A 21,574-nucleotide genomic window follows, 5' to 3' on the forward strand; every position below is an offset into this window, starting at 1 on the left:
TCACTCTAGTTGATTCACTCTAGTTGATTAAGCTTTTTTGCAGCTTTAATTTGTTAAGCATGTTATGTGATCTCAATTGGTGTTTGTCTGTTGCGTTTTTGCAGCTTTTTTGCAGATTCTAATTAGTTTCTTCAGTCACTCTTGTCTTTTAAGTTTCGTTTAGGGTTTAATATCAGTTAAAGACTCTTGATTTTGATGTTTTGGTTTGTAACAGGACAGTGCATCGATTGTTATAAAGCAACCAAAGAGATCTGAGGCAACCCTTTTCTCCTCTGGTTAGTTCTTTTAAAACCCTTTTCTTGTTGTAGTTTTATATTTCTTTCTGATGTTTGGTTTAATTAATTAATTTAATGTTTGGTTTTGGTACTTAAGAACTGGTAAGCCTTGTTATAAGCAGAACTTCTTGATTAATTTATTTCCCATCTCTTTGTTTTGCTGAACTATATAAGATGAGGCTGATCCTCCTGCAATGAATCTAACCTTGATGCATTTCACCTCACATACCATTTCTTTACAATTTCCTCAATATGGTTTCTGAAATTGGAATGAGTTATGTGTAATGCTGTTTCTGTATTTGTATTCTCTGATCTAAGGCTTTCTCTACTACTCTAGTAGAGAACATGTTACATGTTTCAGATTCTAATCATGTTTTGGGAGTTCTTGTTTCAGATTTGTAGTGATGATGAAACTGTTTGCATCTCTTGTTTGCTTTCTTTTATAATTGGGAGTGAATTGGCTTTTTGTAATCTTGTTTCTAGTTTTGTTTTAGGGTTCAATTGTAAGCTGTTGATGTGGATTCTTATTATTCAATTCGTCTTCATCATGATTTCAAGTTTCTTGCATGGTAGTTTTGTTTGTTGATGTGCTGGTTGTATTATGTTTGTTGTTGTGGCATTTTAAGATACTGAGTTTGTATTATGTTTATTTTTGTGTGAATGTAGCCGTGTGTGCGGGAACTCCCATTTTAAGAAGTCTTGTACATGAGCTTCTTCTCTTACGTCATCAATGGAAGCTTCTGTACCGGAAGAGGTGCTTCAGCCGCTGCTCCATGCTTCGGATTTATCATACTCTCTAGAAGATTGCTTGAAGTTTCTTCAAGAGTCTTCCAAGACCGATTCAGGCCGCTCTGATCTCGCTTCCAAGGCTATCCTTCCTTATATCTTTCGTCTTCTTCAGATTCTTCCTTACCCATCTTCCCGCAACTATCTCAATCTCTCTCTGAAAGTCCTCCGAAACCTCTGCGTTTCGAATCAAAACTCTTTCGTCGACCATGACGGTTCAGCTATCGTCTCAGACTTGCTTGATTCCGCGATTGCAGAGAAAACCGCAGATTTTGAGACTGTTCGGTTCGGGTTGCAGGCTCTAGCGAACGTTGTATTGTTCGGCAAGAAACGTCAGAGAGATGTGTGGATGCGATTTTTCCCGAAGAGGTTCTTCTCAATCGCTAAGATTAGGCGGTTTGAAACCTGTGATCCTCTGTGTATGATTTTGTATGCTTGCTTTGATGGAAGCTCGGAGCTTGCTTCAGAGGTTTGCAGCAGTGATGGGCTCAGCATCGTCGCTGAGGCTATACGGACTTCATCTTCTCGTAAATTACGTTTTATCATTTTGAAAACCCAAATCTTGTTGATGTTGTCTGATTCAAAAAAAAAAAACCAAATTCTTTGTTATTTGTTGTAGTTGGGTCTGTGGAGGATTATTGGCTCAAGTTAATGGTATCAAGAATGTGTGTTGAAGACCATTGTTTCCCTCAGCTCTTCTCCAAGTTATGCAAAGTTGATTTGGTTCTTGGTCACAAGGATGACGAACATGAGACGTTCTTTACATCAGAGCAAGCCTTTCTTCTGAGGATGGTGTCTGATATTGCAAATGAGCGGATAGGAAAAGTGTCAATCCCCAAGGATACAACTTCTTTCATTCTGGGAGTATTCAAGCAATCTGTTGCCGTTTTTGATTTTGCTTCTAGCCAAAGATCCGAGCTTCCTACGGGTTCAACTATAGTAGACGTAATGGGTTACTCTCTCGTAACAATAAGGGATGCTTGCGCTGGAGGAAGCCTTGAAGAGCTCAAGAAAGACAACAATGATTCAGTTGATACTGTTGAATTGCTCTTGTCCTCTGGACTAATACATCTCCTCCTTGATCTTCTTCGCAAACTTGATCCTCCAACAACAATTAAGAGGGCTCTAAACCAGAGTCCTACTACTTCTTCTTCTTCATTAAAACCCTGTCCATACAGAGGATTCAGGAGAGATATTGTGTCTGTGATTGGGAACTGTGCGTACAGAAGGAAAGAGGTACAAGATGAGATCAGGGAGAGAGATGGGCTCTTTCTATTGTTGCAACAGTGTGTGACCGATGATGAGAACCCTTTTTTGAGAGAATGGTGTTGGATAATTCCAGTAACTTGAGGAACAAGTTAAGGAGATCACAAACAAGATTTAGATAAGGGGTAGCTTATTCAGATAAGGCTTTGTGTGTTGTTATCCTAATCCAAATAGAACAAGGAGTTGTCTTGTTTCTATATAAATACAAGGGCCTATGAAGAGATGTTTCATAGAGCTTGAGAAAGAGATTTAGTTTTTGAGAAGTTTTCTAAGTCTAATAATAAGAGAGGTGTTCTTATATTCAAGTTCTTTTATACTTTGAATTGGTAGCAGAGCTTAGGTTAAAAGCTTTTGATAAAAGAATAGTGTGCGAAGAAGATGGCGGATGAGCAGAATCCTCCACCAAGAACAAAGGACCTTGGATCTCCATCGATTCATTGTCCTATGTTGACATCGACAAACTATACGGTTTGGGCGATGAGGATGAAGGTCACCCTTCGAGTAAGCGAAGTGTGGGAGACAATAGAACCGGGATCCACCGACGTGAAGAAGAACGATGTTGCGACGGCGCTCTTGTTCCAGTCCATTCCCGAGGCTTTGATTTTGCAAGTTGGAGAGCAAAACTCAGCGAAAGGCATATGGGATGCAATCAAGTCTCGCCACCAAGGTGCTGATCGTGTGAAGGCAGCGAGACTACAAACGATCAAGGCGGAACTAGATAGATTGAAGATGAGCGAAACCGACTCGGTTGATGATTTTGTGGGAAAGATATCGGGTTTTGCAGCTCAATCCGCAGCACTTGGAGAGACTATAGAAGAAGCAAAACTGGTGACAAAGTTTTTAACGGCACTTCCAAGGAGCAAGTTCATTCATATAGTAGCTTCCCTTGAACAAGTTCTTGACCTAGAAACAACCGGGTTTGAAGACATAGTTGGGAGGATAAAGGCATTTGAAGAACGTGTTAAGGAAGAGACCCAAAGTGAAGACCAAGGAAAACTCATGTTTTCTAATTCAAGTAACCGTGGAGGACATGGTAGTAATCAAGGAGGAAACAGAGGAGGTTATGGCCGTGGAGGGTCTAACCGAGGTGGCTCTGGTCGTGGTGGTAGAGGTCGAGGCCGAGGACGGTCTAATGGACAGAAACGTGGAGAAGAAGCCACAGATCAAAACCAAAAACCGAAGAAAGACATGACCAAAGTCATATGTTGGCGTTGTGACAAGCCGGGTCACTACGCATCATCATGTCCCGACAAACCAATACAACACCAAGGGACGAACTTAAACGAGACACATGAGGATGATGCTCTTTATGTTCACGAGGTGGTGTTCTTGAATGAAGAAAGAGTGTTCCCAAAATTGTCTGATACCAACAACAAAAGTATTTGGTATCTAGACAATGGTGCGAGCAATCACATGACGGGCAACAAGGAGTTCTTCACGAGCATTGATGAAACCATCACGGGGAGAGTCAAGTTTGGTGATGGTTCGTTTGTTAACATTGTGGGGAAAGGTTCTATAATTTTTGTAGGTAAAACGGGTGAGAGGAGATCACTCAAGGAGATTTACTACATACCCGACCTCATGCATAATATCATAAGTCTTGGACAAGCAACCGAGAATGGGTGTGAAGTAAACATGAAAGGTGATATTTTGTCACCAATTGTTGGAATCTCTATAACCAAGCCAACTTTTCATTAGTATGATATTGTCCGCTTTGGGCTTATCACTCAAGCCCGCACGGATTTATTGGGCTCCTTCCCAAAAGGCCTCATACTAATTAGAGTTGGACTTAACTTATATATTAGAAACTTCTCTTTCTAATCTTCCGATGTGGGATATTGGTTTGTATTCCAATACTCCCCCTCAAACCAATATCCATTCCTCTGGGTGTGAAGTAAACATGAAAGGTGATATTTTGTCACCAATTGTTGGAATCTCTATAACCAAGCCAACTTTTCATTAGTATGATATTGTCCGCTTTGGGCTTATCACTCAAGCCCGCACGGAATTATTGGGCTCCTTCCCAAAAGGCCTCATACTAATTAGAGTTGGACTTAACTTATATATTAGAAACTTCTCTTTCTAATCTTCCGATGTGGGATATTGGTTTGTATTCCAATAAAAGATATTTTGACACTAAAAGATCCAGTTGGAAGGCTTCTTGTACAAGTCACAAGAGCTGCAAAATTCTCAATCATAAAACTCGCCACACGAACACAATAAAAAGGGTAAATTCCCTTAAACCCTTTAATCCTATCCCATCGCTATCTCCTTCCTCCACAAGTTTTGTGGAGATAAGTCTTTGATAAATCCTCAGTAGCAAAGCGGATATGGACTCTAAGTCAGTAACTCCGGAACCAGCGAACCCCTTCTACGCTTCGGGGCAATCAGGAAAGACCTATGCTTCCGTTGTCGCCGCCGCTGCTGCTGCAGCCGCCAGTAAGGAGGATGGCGGTGGTGTGAGTAGTGTGAAGGAGTTGGATTCTTCTCCGGAGGCTCTGTCTGGTAATTCGGATAAGGGTGGAGCTGATGATGTATTTGAAGCGGAGAAGGAGAAGCCGAATTTGAAGGGTGGCGGCGAGGGTGATTCCTTAAAGGAGGATTCTGCTACCACTGAGGCTGCTCCGAAGCCCGTGGTTGTTTCTGGTGAAACAATTGGGGAAGATGATGTTAAATCGTTGCCTCCGAAGCCAGAGGATGTTTCTGAAGGTGTAGGGGTTGCGGAGGAGGAAAAGAAGGTTCTTGAGGGCGTGCAAGATATTAAAGACGATGTTGAGAGTAAGATTGAAAATGGGAGTGTTGATGTTGGAGACAAACAAGCTTCCACAGATGGAGTAGTGGTGGATGAGAATCCGGAAAGGGAGAGTGAGAGTATTGTCAAGGATGTGGAAGAAGATGTTGGAGTAAAAAAGGATGATGAGGTAAAACAGGCAGATGGACCCGGTGAGGAGCAGAAGGCAGATATCCTTACTAAACCGTTAGCAAGAGTGAAGTTCAAGGAAATGAGAGAACTAATCGGAGTTCAAGCGATCAAGTCCCCCGGAGTTCAAGTTGGAATTAAGGGGGTGAATGTTGGATAATTCCAGTAACTTGAGGAACAAGTTAAGGAGATCACAAACAAGATTTAGATAAGGGGTAGCTTATTTAGATAAGGCTTTGTGTGTTGTTATCCTAATCCAAATAGAACAAGGAGTTGTCTTGTTTCTATATAAATACAAGGGCCTATGAAGAGATGTTTCATAGAGCTTGAGAAAGAGATTTAGTTTTTGAGAAGTTTTCTAAGTCTAATAATAAGAGAGGTGTTCTTATATTCAAGTTCTTTTATACTTTGAAATGGGGCTTGTGGTGTGTGAGAAATCTGCTGGAAGGGAACCCGGACAACCAGGAAGTGGTTGCTGATTTGGAGATTCAAGGATCAGTGGATGTGCCTCAACTCCGTGAAATTGGTCTCAGAGTTGAAATTGATCCTAAAACATCCAGGCCAAAGCTAGTCAATGACACCTGAAATTTCAAAGCCATGGCTGATGTAATCTACATGTGTGTTATTCTGTTAGAATTAGGATTATACGTGGTCTCTTTGTTCACCAAAATATCATGTATTATTAGCTCATGTAGTTTTTTTCTTGTTCAATTAAATCTTATTTAACTTATAGCCAATGAAATTTGAAAATATAACAAAGCATTGTTTTCAATCAACTTGACGAGAAACTTCGACCTAATGATAGTCTTGATTGGCTGACAATATACAAATAATCTGTACTCCAGTGAGCTGCTCATCAGGGGTATTTGACACCAAAAGCTCCAGGCGAAAACCATCATATCCAAAGCATAGTGAAGATTAATGCTTTTGAGTTTTGGGTGTCAAGCCGCTGCCTCCATAGTCTTGCTTGATGAGTACTTTGATCAAAGATATAACAATGCTGGTGAAAGCAGAAGCAATCTGGATACACATCCTGTGTAAGGCAACATAAGAACCGCATGGTGGCTTCCGCTGAAAATTTGAGCTCCTTCAACCACAAGAATCACATTGACGAACCAAAAGTCTATAGTCTCTACACATGCAGCGTATCCACCAAGAATAACAACCATGGCCCATACGAATACTAAAGATCCCAACCGCGAAACAATCTGTGATTAAGAACACATTCAAAACTCAAAGTTACTCCAAAATTACTACATGAAGAAAAAATGTTTGAAATCTTGAAAACCTTCTCAAAAGCAGCGAGTCGTATATAAGGCAAAGAGGATCAGTTTTGTCTCCAGCATTTGTGTCGGTCTTGAGATTCTTGAGCCAAATTCTCGTATGGTCGGAAGATAGTTCCGCCGGAAGAACCAAGTTGTTCAATCATATTTGTAGCATGGTAAACCATATAAGAGAAACACTAGTATCCTGGTTGTGGACCTATGGTTATATGCAAATAGTCTCATTAGTTTGTTTCACCATGTCGATTCGAAAAATTCAAATATCTATAAAATATTGAAGCGAAGCAAATATGAAAATGTAGTATTCGTAAAACCGAAGCAAATAACAAATATTGATTTTTTTAATGTCGAATATCTGCTTCGCTTCGTATATATATATTGAAAATTATTCAAATATGTGTGTAAGCTTATAAATATACACACAAATTACTTTTGTATGTGTATAAATCTTTATATATCTTTCATAAATAGCATAAAAATAACTTATGAAAACCTTTTAAAAAGCTGATAAATCTTATAAAACGATTTAAACCCATTTAAAACATTTTAAAATATGTGTATCAAATCTCCCAGTAGTAATTATTATATAGAAGTACCTTATAAACTATATAAAACTTTACAGTTTTTTTCTATTTAAACAGAGGTATTTTTGAAAATGGATAGATAAATATGTATTTTTTTAAATGGGTACACCGAAAGGGGTATTTCTCAAAAAGTCTCTTGTAGAATTGGAATCATAAATTTGCAATGTTCTAAAATGTACTTTTCTTTCAATATTATAAAGATATTTGTTTTATTTACAATTACAAATACATATTTTGTAACAAAAAAAATCTTTAATCTTTTTCATATTCCAGTTAATCAAAAATCATGATTTTATTAATTTCATAATTATATTTATTGATTTATTATTAATATTTTATTATTATTTTGATAGGATCCATTTTAGTTTTAGCATATGTATATATAATCGCTTCATATTTCAGAAGTTTGTTATTTAATTGTTTTAGCTGGCTAATATAGTTTGTAGCATAAAAAAAATGCAATCAATATATATCACATTAAATAATGTTCTTATTTTGATTAAAGCAAATGGTAATAGAATAAGAAGTTGTACAATGGAGGATTATGTTTGTTAAAGGAAAGGAGGACAATGTGTGTTACAATAGTGTTGGTCTGCCCAACAATTTAGTTTTGTTCTTGCTGATAGTGATAGGCAGCAATAGCAGCTTCCACCAGGAACAAGCTTGCAATCTCTATGGACACATGGTAGCCAGACTTTGTTCGACCTAACATCCATCCTCGTACCTACACATTGATTTGTAAGTTCATACAGACATTAAGCTAATTAATATTCATGAAGACAAAATAGTTTTAATTAAAGAGACAAAATAGTTTTATAGTTATATACATTCATATAGTGCAAAGAGAGAGAGCATGAGTACGCAAATGAGAAACGTATGTGATGATTTCATGGTTTTGGATATGCCAAATGGATTTTGTATTGATTTTTTTCAGTTATTTATTTGAGTAGTTGTATTGATACAAAGCTTAATTCATATATATATATACATACAAGCTTAAATTAGAAACGCTAATATTTCAATAAAATAATATTCTTAAAACATTCTTATGATTATTCTCTCTTGATTTGTTTATTATTCAAATACACAATATTATTTTAATTTTATAGTCAAATATATAGAATGTAATCTTGAAATAAAAACATCTTACATATATTTTTCATCATATATCTTATAAAAGTTAAGTATATATGTACTGTCATTAGTTATTATTTAAAGTATTCAAGTGATTTAATTCCTAAACATCGGTACAAATCTTCTGTATCTAGAATTGATAAAGAAAACAAAATTTTATATTTGTTTTTGCCTTTTTGGATCACGTTTGTTTTTTTTGCATAAACTTATATCAGTTTGAAGCAAATCTTTGTAAAATTAATGTAATCAAATCTACTATAGTGTTTTTGCAAGGCTTTTTAGCAAAAATATTATTGCTATATGTATTTATTACATGCATTAATTTATCTCACTAAAATAAAAAAATATTTAATTTTTCATAGATTTGTGAGAAAATCATCTATTTTAGAAAAAAATAAAAACCTAAATAATCTATTCAAATATAGGGGGAATTTCAAAAATACCCCTTTTCCAATACCACTTTTTAAAAATACCCCTCTTTCTAATTTTATCAAAAAATCACTATAAATTTTGAAATTTATCAAAAAACTATGTGTAAGCTTATATTCAAAGACACAAATTATCTTTATATGTGTGTAAATTTACATATATACTAGATTCGGACCCGCGCTACAGCGCGGGGGAATATTTTCGGTTTGTTTTATTTTTTACATGTTTTATGTTATTATTTCGTTTATTTTAGTATTAACAATTATTATTTTGAAATATATATTTGGTTTCAATTCTTTAGATAAAGTAACTATTCGGGAAATGAAATATAATATTTAAATAAAAATAAAAGAATGTGCATTAAACAAATGACATACTCACAATGTATGTTGTGACGAACCAACCCGCAAAGATCCGTGTATTTTTAAAAGAATCATAAAAATGAGTAAAAATTGAAAATTGAAATATAATTAAATAAATATAATTGAATCATGACATAAAAATGAAAATAATTAAAAATTGAGAAATTGTAATCCCTATAAAAATAGAAGTTACGGGAACAAATTTAAATTTTCCTATGATAACAATCGTAATATTGATTTATAAATTATAATATATTACATTTTTAATTCATTATAGTGTGTTATTTTTGGAAATAATATTTATATTTTAGAAGTGAGTTTCAATTAAAAGACCTAATATATGTAAAATGACTTTATATTTTACTGAATTTCCGAATAAGAAAATTGATTAATTAGTATTATGGACTTTTTTAATGTTTAGGATGTTTAATTCCATTTTATTATCATTGTTTGGCAAAAAATAATAGTTAATAAGTTATGAAATAGTTTTTTAGTCTAAACTCGAAAAATATATTTTGATATCAAAAACATATATGATTTCAATATTGTTGTATTGTAATGAACCATGTTAAACTGATTTTGTATTAACACTGATTAGAATGATTAATAAATACAAAGATAATTATATAGCAAAAAGAAACTATATCTTTTAATTTTGTAAGAAAATTTTCAAAAATATTCCCTAATAAAAATTAAAAATAAAAAGTAAAATATTTCTTTTTATTAAAGTATTTTGTGATTAATTATAATAATCATCTTAGAATTTTAATTTACTAAATTATTTCATAATTAATTATAATAATTATCGTTAAATTTTAGTTATTTATTTTATATTTATATATGGTTGTCAAACAATATTTTTATATATGGTTGTCAAACTATATATTTATTGTTTGTTCCCAAATTTTAGAATAATTATTTTTAGATATACGTGGATCTTTGTAATTTTTCATTAATTATGGAAAAATATGAGAAAATATCAGAATATCTTTCCATTTTTTTCATTTTCATTTTACGTATTAGGAAAAATGACAAAAGTAATGAAAATATTTTATAGATTTATAGTATTCTTGTTTTTGTATAGCTCTATATATTTGAATTTTTTTTTCATCTCTTAAAAACTATTTAATTAATTCCAAATAATTATGATCAATTTAAGTTATCATATTAAATTAGAATTAATAATGTGTTTTAATTGGTAATTGACTAATCGTGTTTCTATTTTTTTAAATGTATAAATTTCTATATTTAATATTTGGAATATTTGTTAAAGATTGAGATCTTTTGTACTTAGTCATTTATATAGTTTCCTAAAATATAGGAGTTGCTTATTTATAATTAATATATAGTTTCATAAAATATAGAAATGTATCATTTCTATTTAATAAGTTTCCTAAAATACTGAAATATTTATTTTAGATATTTTCGAAATTATTTATTAATGGGTTATATCCATACCCAAATTAAAATCCAATAATCTAAGTATCCATGTATTCCGAATCGGGTAATTTTGAGTAATTTTTTCAATTAACCCGATCCATTTCATTTTTGTACTTCTGTTTTATTAATATAGAGATTTCATAAATACCGTATAAATACCTTTTAAAAGTCATTTAAAAACCTTATAAAAACCTCGTAAAAACCTTATAAACCTTTTAAAAACCTTATAAAAACCTTATAAATGCCGTTTAGAACCTTTTAAAACCTTATAAATATTGGGATTTAGTCACGCAGCAGTAATGATGATATTGCTGTACCTTATCAACCATATAAAAGTTTATAATTTTTCATATTTGGAAAGGGGTATTTTTGAAAATGGATAGAAAAGAGGGGTATTTTTAAAAAGGGGTAGACCAAAAGGGGCATTACTCAAAAATTCCCTACTATATATATAGTAGTCGAATTTTTTTTTTTTATATGTTGATTTTCTTTGTTTTTATTTTCTTGCAACGTTTGTTATGTTGGTTTTTTTATTGCTGTCATTTTTTTATTCTATTTTTCATATTGGTTGTTTTTAAATTTTATATTAGTTTAGTATTTGAAATGTTTATTGTTATTTGTTTAACAATAAATTAGGCTAGATAGTACGTGGTACAACCTTATATTTTAGAAGCTTTGAATTCTTGTAACCCTCAAAAACTGTTATAAATTATCAAATTAAATAGTTCACCGTGTGTATGCATTTAATCAGTTCATCTTGTATAAAAGCAACATTATAGACAGTTATAGATATAATTCTTTGCACCTGTATTGACTATCATATAATAGATATATTGGTATGTGAATTGATTTTCAAGACATATCATAACTATTTTCTTCTTAATAATAGTCTTTTAGAAAAAGACGTCGTTTTGTTGTGTGCATATGAACAAAATCAAATATTCACAAAACAACGTTTTTTTACACACCCCTGATGCCTAGTCATTGCCACACTATCATTTGATTCATCGCTGTAAAATGGTCATTCTTTCGAGAGATGTTGAAATCGGTTCATTTTCATATAATTGAGGTTGACTATTTGAATTTTTTACTAAGTTTAGGTTGATATTTGCAACTTGCAAGTATCAAAGTTAGGAAATTAAAAACTGTGAGGATGAATGAATGAACAAAATTTTAAAAAATTTAATTAGTCATGTGCATTATTATCTTTTCAAGTTTTAGTAATTTATATTAAACATGTTTGACTACAATTCTTTCGTCATTATCTACTATGCACTCATTGCCTTTCGATATATACTTTATTTTCACTTTCTATTGGCTCACATATGTAACGCCCGTGTTCGAAAATAGGTGGTGTCGATCGACACCAAGGGAGGTTGTCGCTCGACACCAACAATTTTCGGTTTGGATGGGTTCGATTTTAATTGCAGTTTGCTTGGGGTTGGTTTGGGATTAACCCTAAGTGACACTTTAATAGAGAAAAGGTCGTCCTTGTTCTCTTTTCAGCCGCTTTTAGAAGCTAAGAAAAGAGCAGAGAGTGTGAGTTGATCCTTTGGTGCCTTTGAGTGAATGTTTGGTGAGTTTGAAGCTTGTTTTTGGTGGTTCAAGGCTAGAGGAGGTTAGATCCGTGGTGTTTGGTGTCTGAAGAGGTTGTTTCACCCTTGCTAGTCCCTGTTTCATTTCTGTTCCTTCTTGTTTTAGAGGTGAGTGCGTGACTATGGCTGATCTAAGCATGTTTAACCCTTCTTATGTGTGTTTGATTGATTTGGATGGCTGGATTTGTTTTGTGTGGCCATGTTTCTGTGTTTTGGTTGTTGTTATTGTATGTTTGAGTGTTAGGGATCATAGATGGAGTTTTGGAGGTGCTGGATTCGTTCTCTGGGGAGTTGAGAGGCGATTTCAGGGTTTCTGCGGGGTCGGTGTCGCTCGACACCAAATTTCTGGACAGTTTTTCTGGACAGCGTGAAATTCGTGTCTTTTTATGCCTGTTTTGTTTGTTTTGGTTAATCTGATACATGTTAGGTTGGTTTAATATGCTTGTGTGTATAGCCCAGTAGATGGGAGGATCGCTTCACTGAGTATTTGTGATAATACTCACGCATCTCATTGTGTTTGTGGTGCAGGTATAGTGTGATCCGTGGAATTATGGCGAGGAGAGGAGGATGATCTAGGGTCTCGGTGGTTCTGTTTATGAACATGTTAATTGTTGTTGGAACATGGTTTAGAAGCATGGTAGGTTGCTGGTGTAAATTGTGGTTATTGAATAATTGGTTAATTAATATTATAATTAAATGGTGTTGGTTTAATATGTTTCCGGTGTGCATGATGGTTTATTGCTGGATTAATTCAGTTAGATTAATTAGTAGGTATGAGACTATTAATTAATGAATTTAAAAAGAAAAAAACGGGTCGGTCCTTTCAACATATAACATATATTAGACTATATTGATTTTCAAAACAGATTATAACTAGTTTCTCTTTAATTACTGTCTTTCAATACTCAAATTTGGATTAAAAGCATTTGATTCTATTTATGAAATGTCAATTGTTTTTTCTTTCTGATCAAGATTTATTGGAGAATTTAGTGAGAACCGTTTCTTATTAAAGAGGCTTTTGTTATTTAAAGAGACGCTGACGTGGCAAAATCTGAGTGGTTGATTTATATTTCTTTTTCTTTTTTATGTATTAAATATAATAAAAAAATACTCAAACACAAAAAATTCTTCTTTTTCTTTTCTCAACTTCATCTTCTTTCATATTTTTCTTAAAAAAATCTCAATCTAATTAAATATCTTATTTTTTTATTTTCCAATTTCTTCCAAATTTTGTTTCCAAACACTAAAAAATGTCTTCTTATTCTTCGCGTAATAATCTCCAAAATATGATGAACAACGCATTTAACCAAGCATTTAATCAAGCTTTCATAATTCACGGAAGTTGTTTCTATGTAATATTTTTTTGAAGTCATGTTTATTTAAAAAGTAATAAAATGCAATAATTTGATTTTTTTTGTTTTTTTTATAAAATAATAAAGAAAAAAATTAAATAACCCCAAGGTTCTTACTTCTTACCATTGGAGGACTACATATTTAAAAACCTCATCATCATCTCTTTATTTCAAATTTTACAAAATTTATACTATAAATTTTACAAAGAACCCACAATGGGTCTCTCCCATTGTGGATGGTCTTATAAACTAATGTTTCACTTTCAATTTTATTTTTCCTGCTTAAAATTTTATATAAAAATTACAAAAATGTTGTTTTATTCTACCACAAATTTAAAATTAATTTCCATTCTAAAACTCAATAAGACATTTAAAATTTTAACCTATGATCAGTTTAAAATAAAGTTGAATTATATTATTAACTAATAAAAAACTATAATATTTTTATTTATTTTAAAATTTCATTTATTTTATATTATTCATTTCTATATAAAATTTCTATTAATTATAAGTAACATAAATGTGCACTAAATTAATATTTTAAATTTATTTTATTGTAAAAATAAAAAAGTTGTTTAGCTGGATGCTTAGGTGGCATCACGAGACGAGAAAAAACTAACTTTATATATGTAGATATCCTTATTTACTAAGTGGGTAACTTTGGGTGCTAAAAAGAAAAATTCTTGGGTTCACCCCTAGGAGTGAACCCATCTCATTCACCCTCTCTAAGCTAACCAATCAAAATATAATAATGTGCCATGTCATTTTCTATTTAAAAAATAAATCAAAATTAAAATCATAAAATAAAACAAATTAAGGAAACAAATTTTGTAGGATTTTTATTTAGGAAATTTTATTTGGTTTGGGTTTATAAAATAATGGTTAGGGTTTAGATTTTATAAATAGATGAATTTATTTTTTGGTTTGGGTTTATAAATAGTGGTTAGGGTTTATATTTTCTAAATAAACAAAATTATATTTCGGTTTGGGTTGATAAAATAGTGGTTAGGGTTTAGATTTTGTAATGAAACGAAATTATATTTTGGTTTGGGTTGACAAAATAGTGGTTAGGGTTTAGATTTTGTAATTAAACAAGTTTATATTTTGGTTTGGGTTCATAAATTAGTACTTTAGGGTTTAGATTTTATAAATAAACTAAATTATATTTAAGTTTAGGTTAATAATATAGTGGTTAGAATTTAAAGTTTGTAATTAATAAGATAAAATTATTTTAATTTATTTAATTAAATGACATGGCTAATTTTGATTGGTTAGCTTAGAGGGGGTGAATAAGATAGGTTCACCCCTAGGGGTGAACCCAAGAATTATTCTGCTAAAAACCACTAATTGAATTTAAGCATATTGAAAGGAAGATTAAAAGGAAACTTTGGGGCTAAACTCTTCGATTGGATCTTTTGAATATCGAACTGAAGTACAGAATGGAATTGATAGTAATTGGCTTATCTCGTGTATTTTTACATTAATGAAACTATCTATTTATACTAGGGAATCGATCTTGTTCAGCCGCTCCCACGATTCCAGCGATCTCCTAACTCTCTTTCGCGATCTCCTCTTCTCTGCCCCGTATCTCGCAGCTGATAGAATATCCCTCTCGAATCTATGACCAGAAGGCCGAAAGGCCCACTATTGCTTCTCTTTATGGGCTTCAATCGTTTGCGCTTAGGTGACGAAACCCAGTACCAACAATAATGGTTTAATTAGCTATGGGTTAAGGGTAAAATTTGGAAATTTAGTGTAAAAGTTACATTAAAAACATAGAGTAACACTCTTTGTAAAACAAAAATAAAATTCTAAAATGACACTCTTTGTGAAACAGAGGGAGTATTATAATAAATTAATGAAATGTAGGTTATTATTGGTACTGGGTTCCATCGCTCGAAGCCCGAATATATTAGGCCCATTAGGGAGAATGCGTCTTCAGCCGTAATGGGCCTCGAGCTGGGAATTTGGATTCCCGGCTGATTATTCGGAGCAGAAAGTGAGAATCAAGGAGATCATGGAGATGGAGTGGAGGAAGTTGAGCTAATGGAAAGATGAATGTCGAGTAAATAGTATAAATAATGAGTAATAGGGTTTGTAAAAGACATTCAACATTCTTGTAACTAAACATATTCAATCAATACATAGCAATTTCAGTCCATTTTGTATTCGAGTTTGATATTCTTTACATCTATTCCAGAGAGCCTAGCCCAAAGTCCCCTTTAATCTTTACTTTTCTTTTGATAATCATAATTTAGTGGTTGACTGCACCCACATTTACCATTAGCATTTAGTTCCATTACTATATCTATACATAAGTCAAACTAAGGGCATAACATAATAAGGCTCTACTCAGGAGTCGTAGTGGCGACTTTGTAGCAAGAATAATGAAAATGATAGTGGGGATTTCGCATTCAATGTGGCTACCAAATCCAAAGTAGTTGGGAAGCTCTAAATGTACAAAAATGTAGGATATTCTTAAATTTAGTTACAATCCTCAGCTTTCCCCACTGTGTCTCCTCATAGTTGCATGTATTTGTTTTGAATTTTCTCTGCACGTTCTTAATTTATAAAAGTCCTTGTTTCATCAATTCAGTTGGTTAGAAAGAAACATCAGAGTATACGTACAAATATTATTCATGAGTATACGTAAACTAAGTGAACATGGAATTAAATAAAGTATGACATATTATGATAGGAATAGGAGATTAATATAAAAAGAGGTCACTTATTAATTGCTACTTTGAAAATTCGAACATGAGAGATTGGGACATGAGAACATGCTGCGGAGAAACGCGGTATGAAGAACTTGAAGTCTCTCAACCATATCTCATAAATGCTATCTACTTACTATATATAGTGTTAGTGGTTTGGTCAAGTGAGCTAAAACAATTGTATACTAAACGATACTACAAGGCTTATTATAAAGATATGGGGAAAGTATCGTTTGGGTTTTTGGGGTTGATGCTTGTAGTGGTGGTGATTGGGGTTGTGGAGTGTAGGAGATTTGAAAAGGAGACGTTAGGAGGTGGTGGACTTGGCGGTGGGTTTGGTGGTGGGAAAGGTTTTGGTGGAGGGATTGGTGGCGGTGGAGGTGCTGGCGGAGGTTTTGGTGGTGGTATAGGAGGAGGCCATGGTGGTGGTTTAGGAGGTGGCATTGGTGGAGGTAATGGTGGAGGTATTGGTGGTGGTGCCGGTGGTGGTCTAGGAGGTGGTGCAGGAGGAGGCGCTGGTGGAGGATTCGGAGGAGGACATGGTGGAGGTATTGGTGGTGGTGTCGGAGGGGGTGCTGGTGGAGGACTAGGAGGAGGCCATGGTGGAGGTATTGGCGGTGGTGCAGGAGGGGGTGCTGGTGGAGGACTAGGAGGAGGACATGGTGGAGGTATTGGTGGTGGTGCCGGAGGGGGTGCTGGTGGTGGTTTAGGAGGAGGTGCTGGTGGAGGACATGGTGGAGGTATTGGTGGTGGTACCGGAGGGGGTTCCGGTGGTGGTTTAGGAGGAGGTGCTGGAGGAGGTGCCGGTGGAGGATTTGGAGGTGGTGCTGGTGGGGGCGGTGGTCTTGGAGGTGGTGCAGGTGGAGGTGCTGGTGGAGGTGCCGGAGGAGGATTTGGTGGAGGAGCTGGTGGAGGTGCAGGTGGAGGATTTGGAGGTGGTGCAGGAGGAGGAGCAGGTGGAGGATTTGGAGGTGGTGCAGGAGGAGGTGCTGGTGGAGGAGCTGGCGGAGGATTCGGTGGTGGTGCAGGCGGAGGTCACGGTGGAGGATTTGGTGGAGGAGCAGGCGGAGGTGCTGGTGGGGGATTTGGCGGTGGTGGTGGTGCTGGTGGGGGATTTGGCGGTGGATTTTAAGTTTTAGTAATTGAATATATTCATACAAAATCTATTCTTGGCTTGAACTAAGCTTGGGCTAGTTACTTATGTACCAAGTCATATGAAAAGAAAGTAAATTATATTTTCCTTAATTTCTGCTTTATTATGTTGAATTATAATTAAAAATTTTAAATATCTTCCCATTAATATTCACTTTCATTTGCAAAAGAATTGGGAAAACTATAGGTTAATGTGCAACTAGATGAGTTAAACTTTACATAAACTAGATTATTAACCCGCGCTATGTACGCGCGGGTATATTTTTATTGATTGTTTTAAAATTGTTTTAAACTTTATAATGATTTAAATAGATATATATTAACATGTAGTATGCAAAAATATTAGAACATTTTTTGTTTTTCCCTCCTAGCAATACAAATCAAGTTCTTTTATTTAATTTTTAAACATCATTTATTTTAATACAAAAAAGTCTTACAAAATATTATTTGTGACTACATAAAATATTTTTTAATAGTTGGCATTGGTAATAATATAATCAAACAAATGACTTTCTCCAAATATTACCTTTCACACATGCCCACACCTAATCTGTTTTTCTTCAAAATACCTAAATATTATGACACATAATATTTACAATGTAAAATGTGTTATAAAACATACAAAAATTACAATGTAAAATCTTATAAACTGTAATTTATGACGTAAAAAAAGAAGAAAAAAGAAGGTGCAGGTTTTATTTAAAAAGATTTCAAATCGGAAGTAATTAATGAATAGGCATATAAGAAGCACTAAGTAATAGATAAAGAGGACTCACGATTCTTGAGAGTTCTTCTGATGAGGAATTAGATAATTCGGTTGAGAAAGAAATTATATTGATTAATACTGAAATAATAAAAACTCACAGAACATACCGCATAATGAAAAAATTTAATGTTATAAAAACCAAAAATTTATACTATATATATATAAAAGTTGATGCTATAAGCTCCTAAAGGCATCCACACATGATTTTAAACGACTAATCGCGGTTAGCCAACTCATTAGTTAACATATTATATATTTCATTAACTAACATTTTTAAATTTTATTATTTTCTATAAAAACTATTAATTAACAGGTTAAAATATATAGAAAAAAAAAACAGAAATAGAAATTTTAGGAAAAAAATATATGGAATATATGAAACTTATAATCTTTGTATATAATATTGAATATAAATGTTATGCTAAATAAAGATAAATTTACGAATATTAGTTGTAATAATAAAGAGTCATGTCTTTTAAAAATATGGATTTTATTCTTTTGTGTATTACTGAAAATCTTAAAAAAGGTAAATCTTAAATCATGAATGCCTCTTAAGTTCTTATAAATATTTTATATTAGATAAACAATGTGGAGAAAGTGTTGTTAGGACAAGAAGTTAAACCGAGAGCACAAACAGATCAATGGTTTGTTCGGAAAAACAATAATCATGAAGCTAATAGCTTATTACAATTTATAACCAAGCCCGAGAGATGTTGGATATATGTCGTCTCTTACTAATAGAGATGGATTAGTGATGGCTAAATTAATACATTAATTTGAAGAAACTTAGAGATAACGTGAAACGGCTCAAGCTGGTTTCTGTGGAGCTCCGTATTTTTGTGTCGAATTCGACGCAACTGAGTAGTGAGTACTGATTCGTAAAGTAGAATTTTTTCTTTTACATATCTCTTTGGGTTTTTAAATGTTTAATTTGAACAATCGATTTTGTTATTTGGTAAATAAAGATAATAGGCATTCTGTATATGATGAATCATTCTTATGTTTTGTCAAAATATATTAATAGTTTCTTTACTAATATGCTAATATTGAGGCAACATCTTTTGTACTATAAAACAAGTAAGAGAAACTGAGACACCATATTCGTCAAACATTTTATAACAGGATATAATTTGTTTGATGTATTTATTTTAAAAAAAATCTAAACAACATGAAATGGTTAAATGAGAAAAATAACTTTGATTTATGTTAAAGCGGTTAAATGAGAAAAATGTATAGTATTTTTGCACTATTACATGTATTATTATGCCCAAAAATATATTAAAATAATCAACAAATAAAAATCCGCGCGTAGTGCGGATTAAATATCTAGTCTATACTATATAAAAGTTGGAGCTATAAGCTCCTTAAGGCGTCCACATTGGATTTTAAACGACCAATCGAGATTAGACAACTCAATATTTAAAGTTTTTTAATTATTATGATAATTTTTTATCCTATTTTTTTTTTGTAAAAAAGGAAAATAATAAGATATATGGAAATAAAAGAAATATATGAAATATGGAAATATCTCTAAATTTATTTTTAAATTTCTAAAGATAATTTTAAATTTCTAGAAATTATTATGACGGTTTGTCCTATATTTTTAGCAATAAATATAGTGTCTCAGCTACAAGGTAAGTTATCAAATTTTCATTTGGTTTATTAGTTAGCGTTGTAACTATTGTTTATATATATACTAGTTTAGTACCCGTCCGATGGACGGGTTATCTATATTTAAAATTAAATTAAAATTAAAATATATTATAACTTATAAAAAAATATTTTCCAAATTTTTTTTTTTTAAAACATAAGAGATATTAATTTCATTTGGTAAGAGATTTATTTGGTTTGAAGTATCAAATAAACGTATATATATATCTCTTAAAATTCTTATTAAACGTTAATTATAAAAATTAATTAGTTATTATTTAATATGATGGTAAAGTTCTTTCAAATTAACATCAATCTAAAATATGATGTTAAATACAAATATAGTCATTTGTAAATAAATTCATATAAACAACGCAAATAAACATAAAGATTCTAAAATAAATTATAGCATCTTTGAGGAAAACATTAAAAAATCTTGAGAATTTTTGAGAAATACCCTTTTTGGTGTACCCCTTTTTAAAAATATCCCTCTTTTCTATCAATTTTCAAAAATACCCTTTTTCAAATATGAAAAAATATAAACTTTTATATGGTTGATAAGGTGCATCAAGATCACCATTACTACTAGGAGACTAAATCCAAATATTTATAAAGTTTTAAAAGGTTCTAAACGGCATTTATAAGGTTTTTATAAGGTTTTTAAAAGGTTTGCAAAGTTTTTATAAGGTTTTTAAATGATTTTTAAAAGGTTTTTAAAAGGTATTTATACGGTATTTATGAAATATATATATAAATTTACACACATATAAAGATAGTTTGTGTCTATAAATATAAGCTTACACATATGTTTTTGATAAATTTCAAATTTTATAGTGACTTTTTGATAAAATGAAAAAGAGGGGTATTTTTAAAAAGTGGTATTGGAAAAAGGGTATTTTTGAAATTCCCCCAAAAATCTTTCAAATACGAATTATAAAAAACTACATATTTTCTTTAAAATTATTTTAAAATTACTATATTACGATTTATATTGAACTTTGTTATCTTTAATTTAAGCTAAAAATATTATTTCTGAAATTTTTTTATTCACTCTTATGTTTTAGACAATGAAATTGCTCAATGGCATAATACATTCATACATAAATTAAAAATTAAACAAATATAACATATTATAAAATAAAAATCATGAATAAAATTATGTGTTTAGTTAAACTCAAAATCTAATTTATTTGTAAACTGTAAATCCTAATTCTCCTTTATGAACCCAAACAGATAAATAACCTTGTTTAATTGTAAAACCTAAATCTCACTCCTCTTTAATAAACCCAATCCGATAAATAATCTCGTTTAATTATAAATTCTAAACTATAATGCAGATTTATAAACTCAACATATAACCCTTATAATTGTAAAACCTACAACTCGCAAAACCAAAAATTAGGTTAATAGTTGAAAGAGATTTTTTAAGAAATACCCCTTTTGGTGTACCCCTTTTTAAAAATACACCAATTTTCTATCTATTTTAAAAATATCCCTTTTCAAATATGAAAAATTGTAAACTTTTATATAGTTTATAAGGTACATCTAGATCGTCATTACTATTTGGAGACTCAATACAAATATTTATAAAGTTTTAAAAAGGTTCTAAACGGCATTTATAAGACTTTTATAAGGTTTTTATAAGGTTTAAAAAGTTTTTATATGTTTTTTAAATAATTTTAAAACGTTTTTAAAAGGTATTTATATGGTATTTAAATTTACACACATAGAAACATAATTTGTGTCTAAATATATTTTATATAAATATCAATTTTTTACTTTTTAATTATCAAAAATACCCTTTTTCCATACCACTTTTTAAAAATACCCCTATTTCAAACTTTATATAAAAAAACCACTTTAAAT

At 32.0% G+C, this 21,574-nt stretch overlaps 2 protein-coding genes and 1 long non-coding RNA gene across 3 annotated transcripts; 2 read left to right on the forward strand and 1 right to left on the reverse strand.

Moving 5' to 3' along the window:
• The first annotated feature begins 1,005 nt into the window (after positions 1-1,005).
• On the forward strand, positions 1,006-5,832 carry LOC17883859 (ataxin-10). Its single transcript, XM_023781311.1, has 3 exons — positions 1,006-1,588; positions 1,681-2,382; positions 5,660-5,832. Exons 1-3 carry the CDS (start codon positions 1,006-1,008, stop codon positions 5,830-5,832), a joined length of 1,458 nt encoding a protein of 485 aa, XP_023637079.1.
• Positions 5,833-7,591: 1,759 nt separating this feature from the next.
• On the reverse strand, positions 7,592-8,061 carry LOC17884577. The gene is made up of 2 exons (XR_002833566.1): positions 7,942-8,061; positions 7,592-7,838 (listed from the first exon to the last, which is right to left on the reverse strand). It is a non-coding gene; the product is annotated as an uncharacterized LOC17884577 (long non-coding RNA).
• Positions 8,062-16,357: 8,296 nt separating this feature from the next.
• LOC111829987 (glycine-rich cell wall structural protein-like) lies at positions 16,358-17,272 on the forward strand. Its single transcript, XM_023780305.1, has one exon. The coding sequence runs from the start codon at positions 16,358-16,360 to the stop codon at positions 17,270-17,272; it is 915 nt and encodes a 304-aa protein (XP_023636073.1).
• Positions 17,273-21,574: the final 4,302 nt, after the last annotated feature.

This window comes from Capsella rubella, unplaced genomic scaffold (genome assembly GCF_000375325.1).
Source record: "Capsella rubella cultivar Monte Gargano unplaced genomic scaffold, Caprub1_0 scaffold_6, whole genome shotgun sequence".
In the NCBI taxonomy this organism is placed as follows: domain Eukaryota; kingdom Viridiplantae; phylum Streptophyta; class Magnoliopsida; order Brassicales; family Brassicaceae; genus Capsella; species Capsella rubella.

Bases quoted from the DNA above. Each gene is read 5' to 3' on its own strand.
- LOC17883859 (XM_023781311.1), top strand. From the start codon at position 1,006: ATGGAAGCTTCTGTACCGGAAGAGGTGCTTCAGCCGCTGCTCCATGCT. The intron at 1,589-1,680 runs GTAAATTACGTT...TATTTGTTGTAG, and splicing joins TATACGGACTTCATCTTCTC to TTGGGTCTGTGGAGGATTAT. The intron at 2,383-5,659 runs AATGGTGTTGGA...TTTATACTTTGA, and splicing joins TGAGAACCCTTTTTTGAGAG to AATGGGGCTTGTGGTGTGTG.
- LOC111829987 (XM_023780305.1), top strand. From the start codon at position 16,358: ATGGGGAAAGTATCGTTTGGGTTTTTGGGGTTGATGCTTGTAGTGGTG.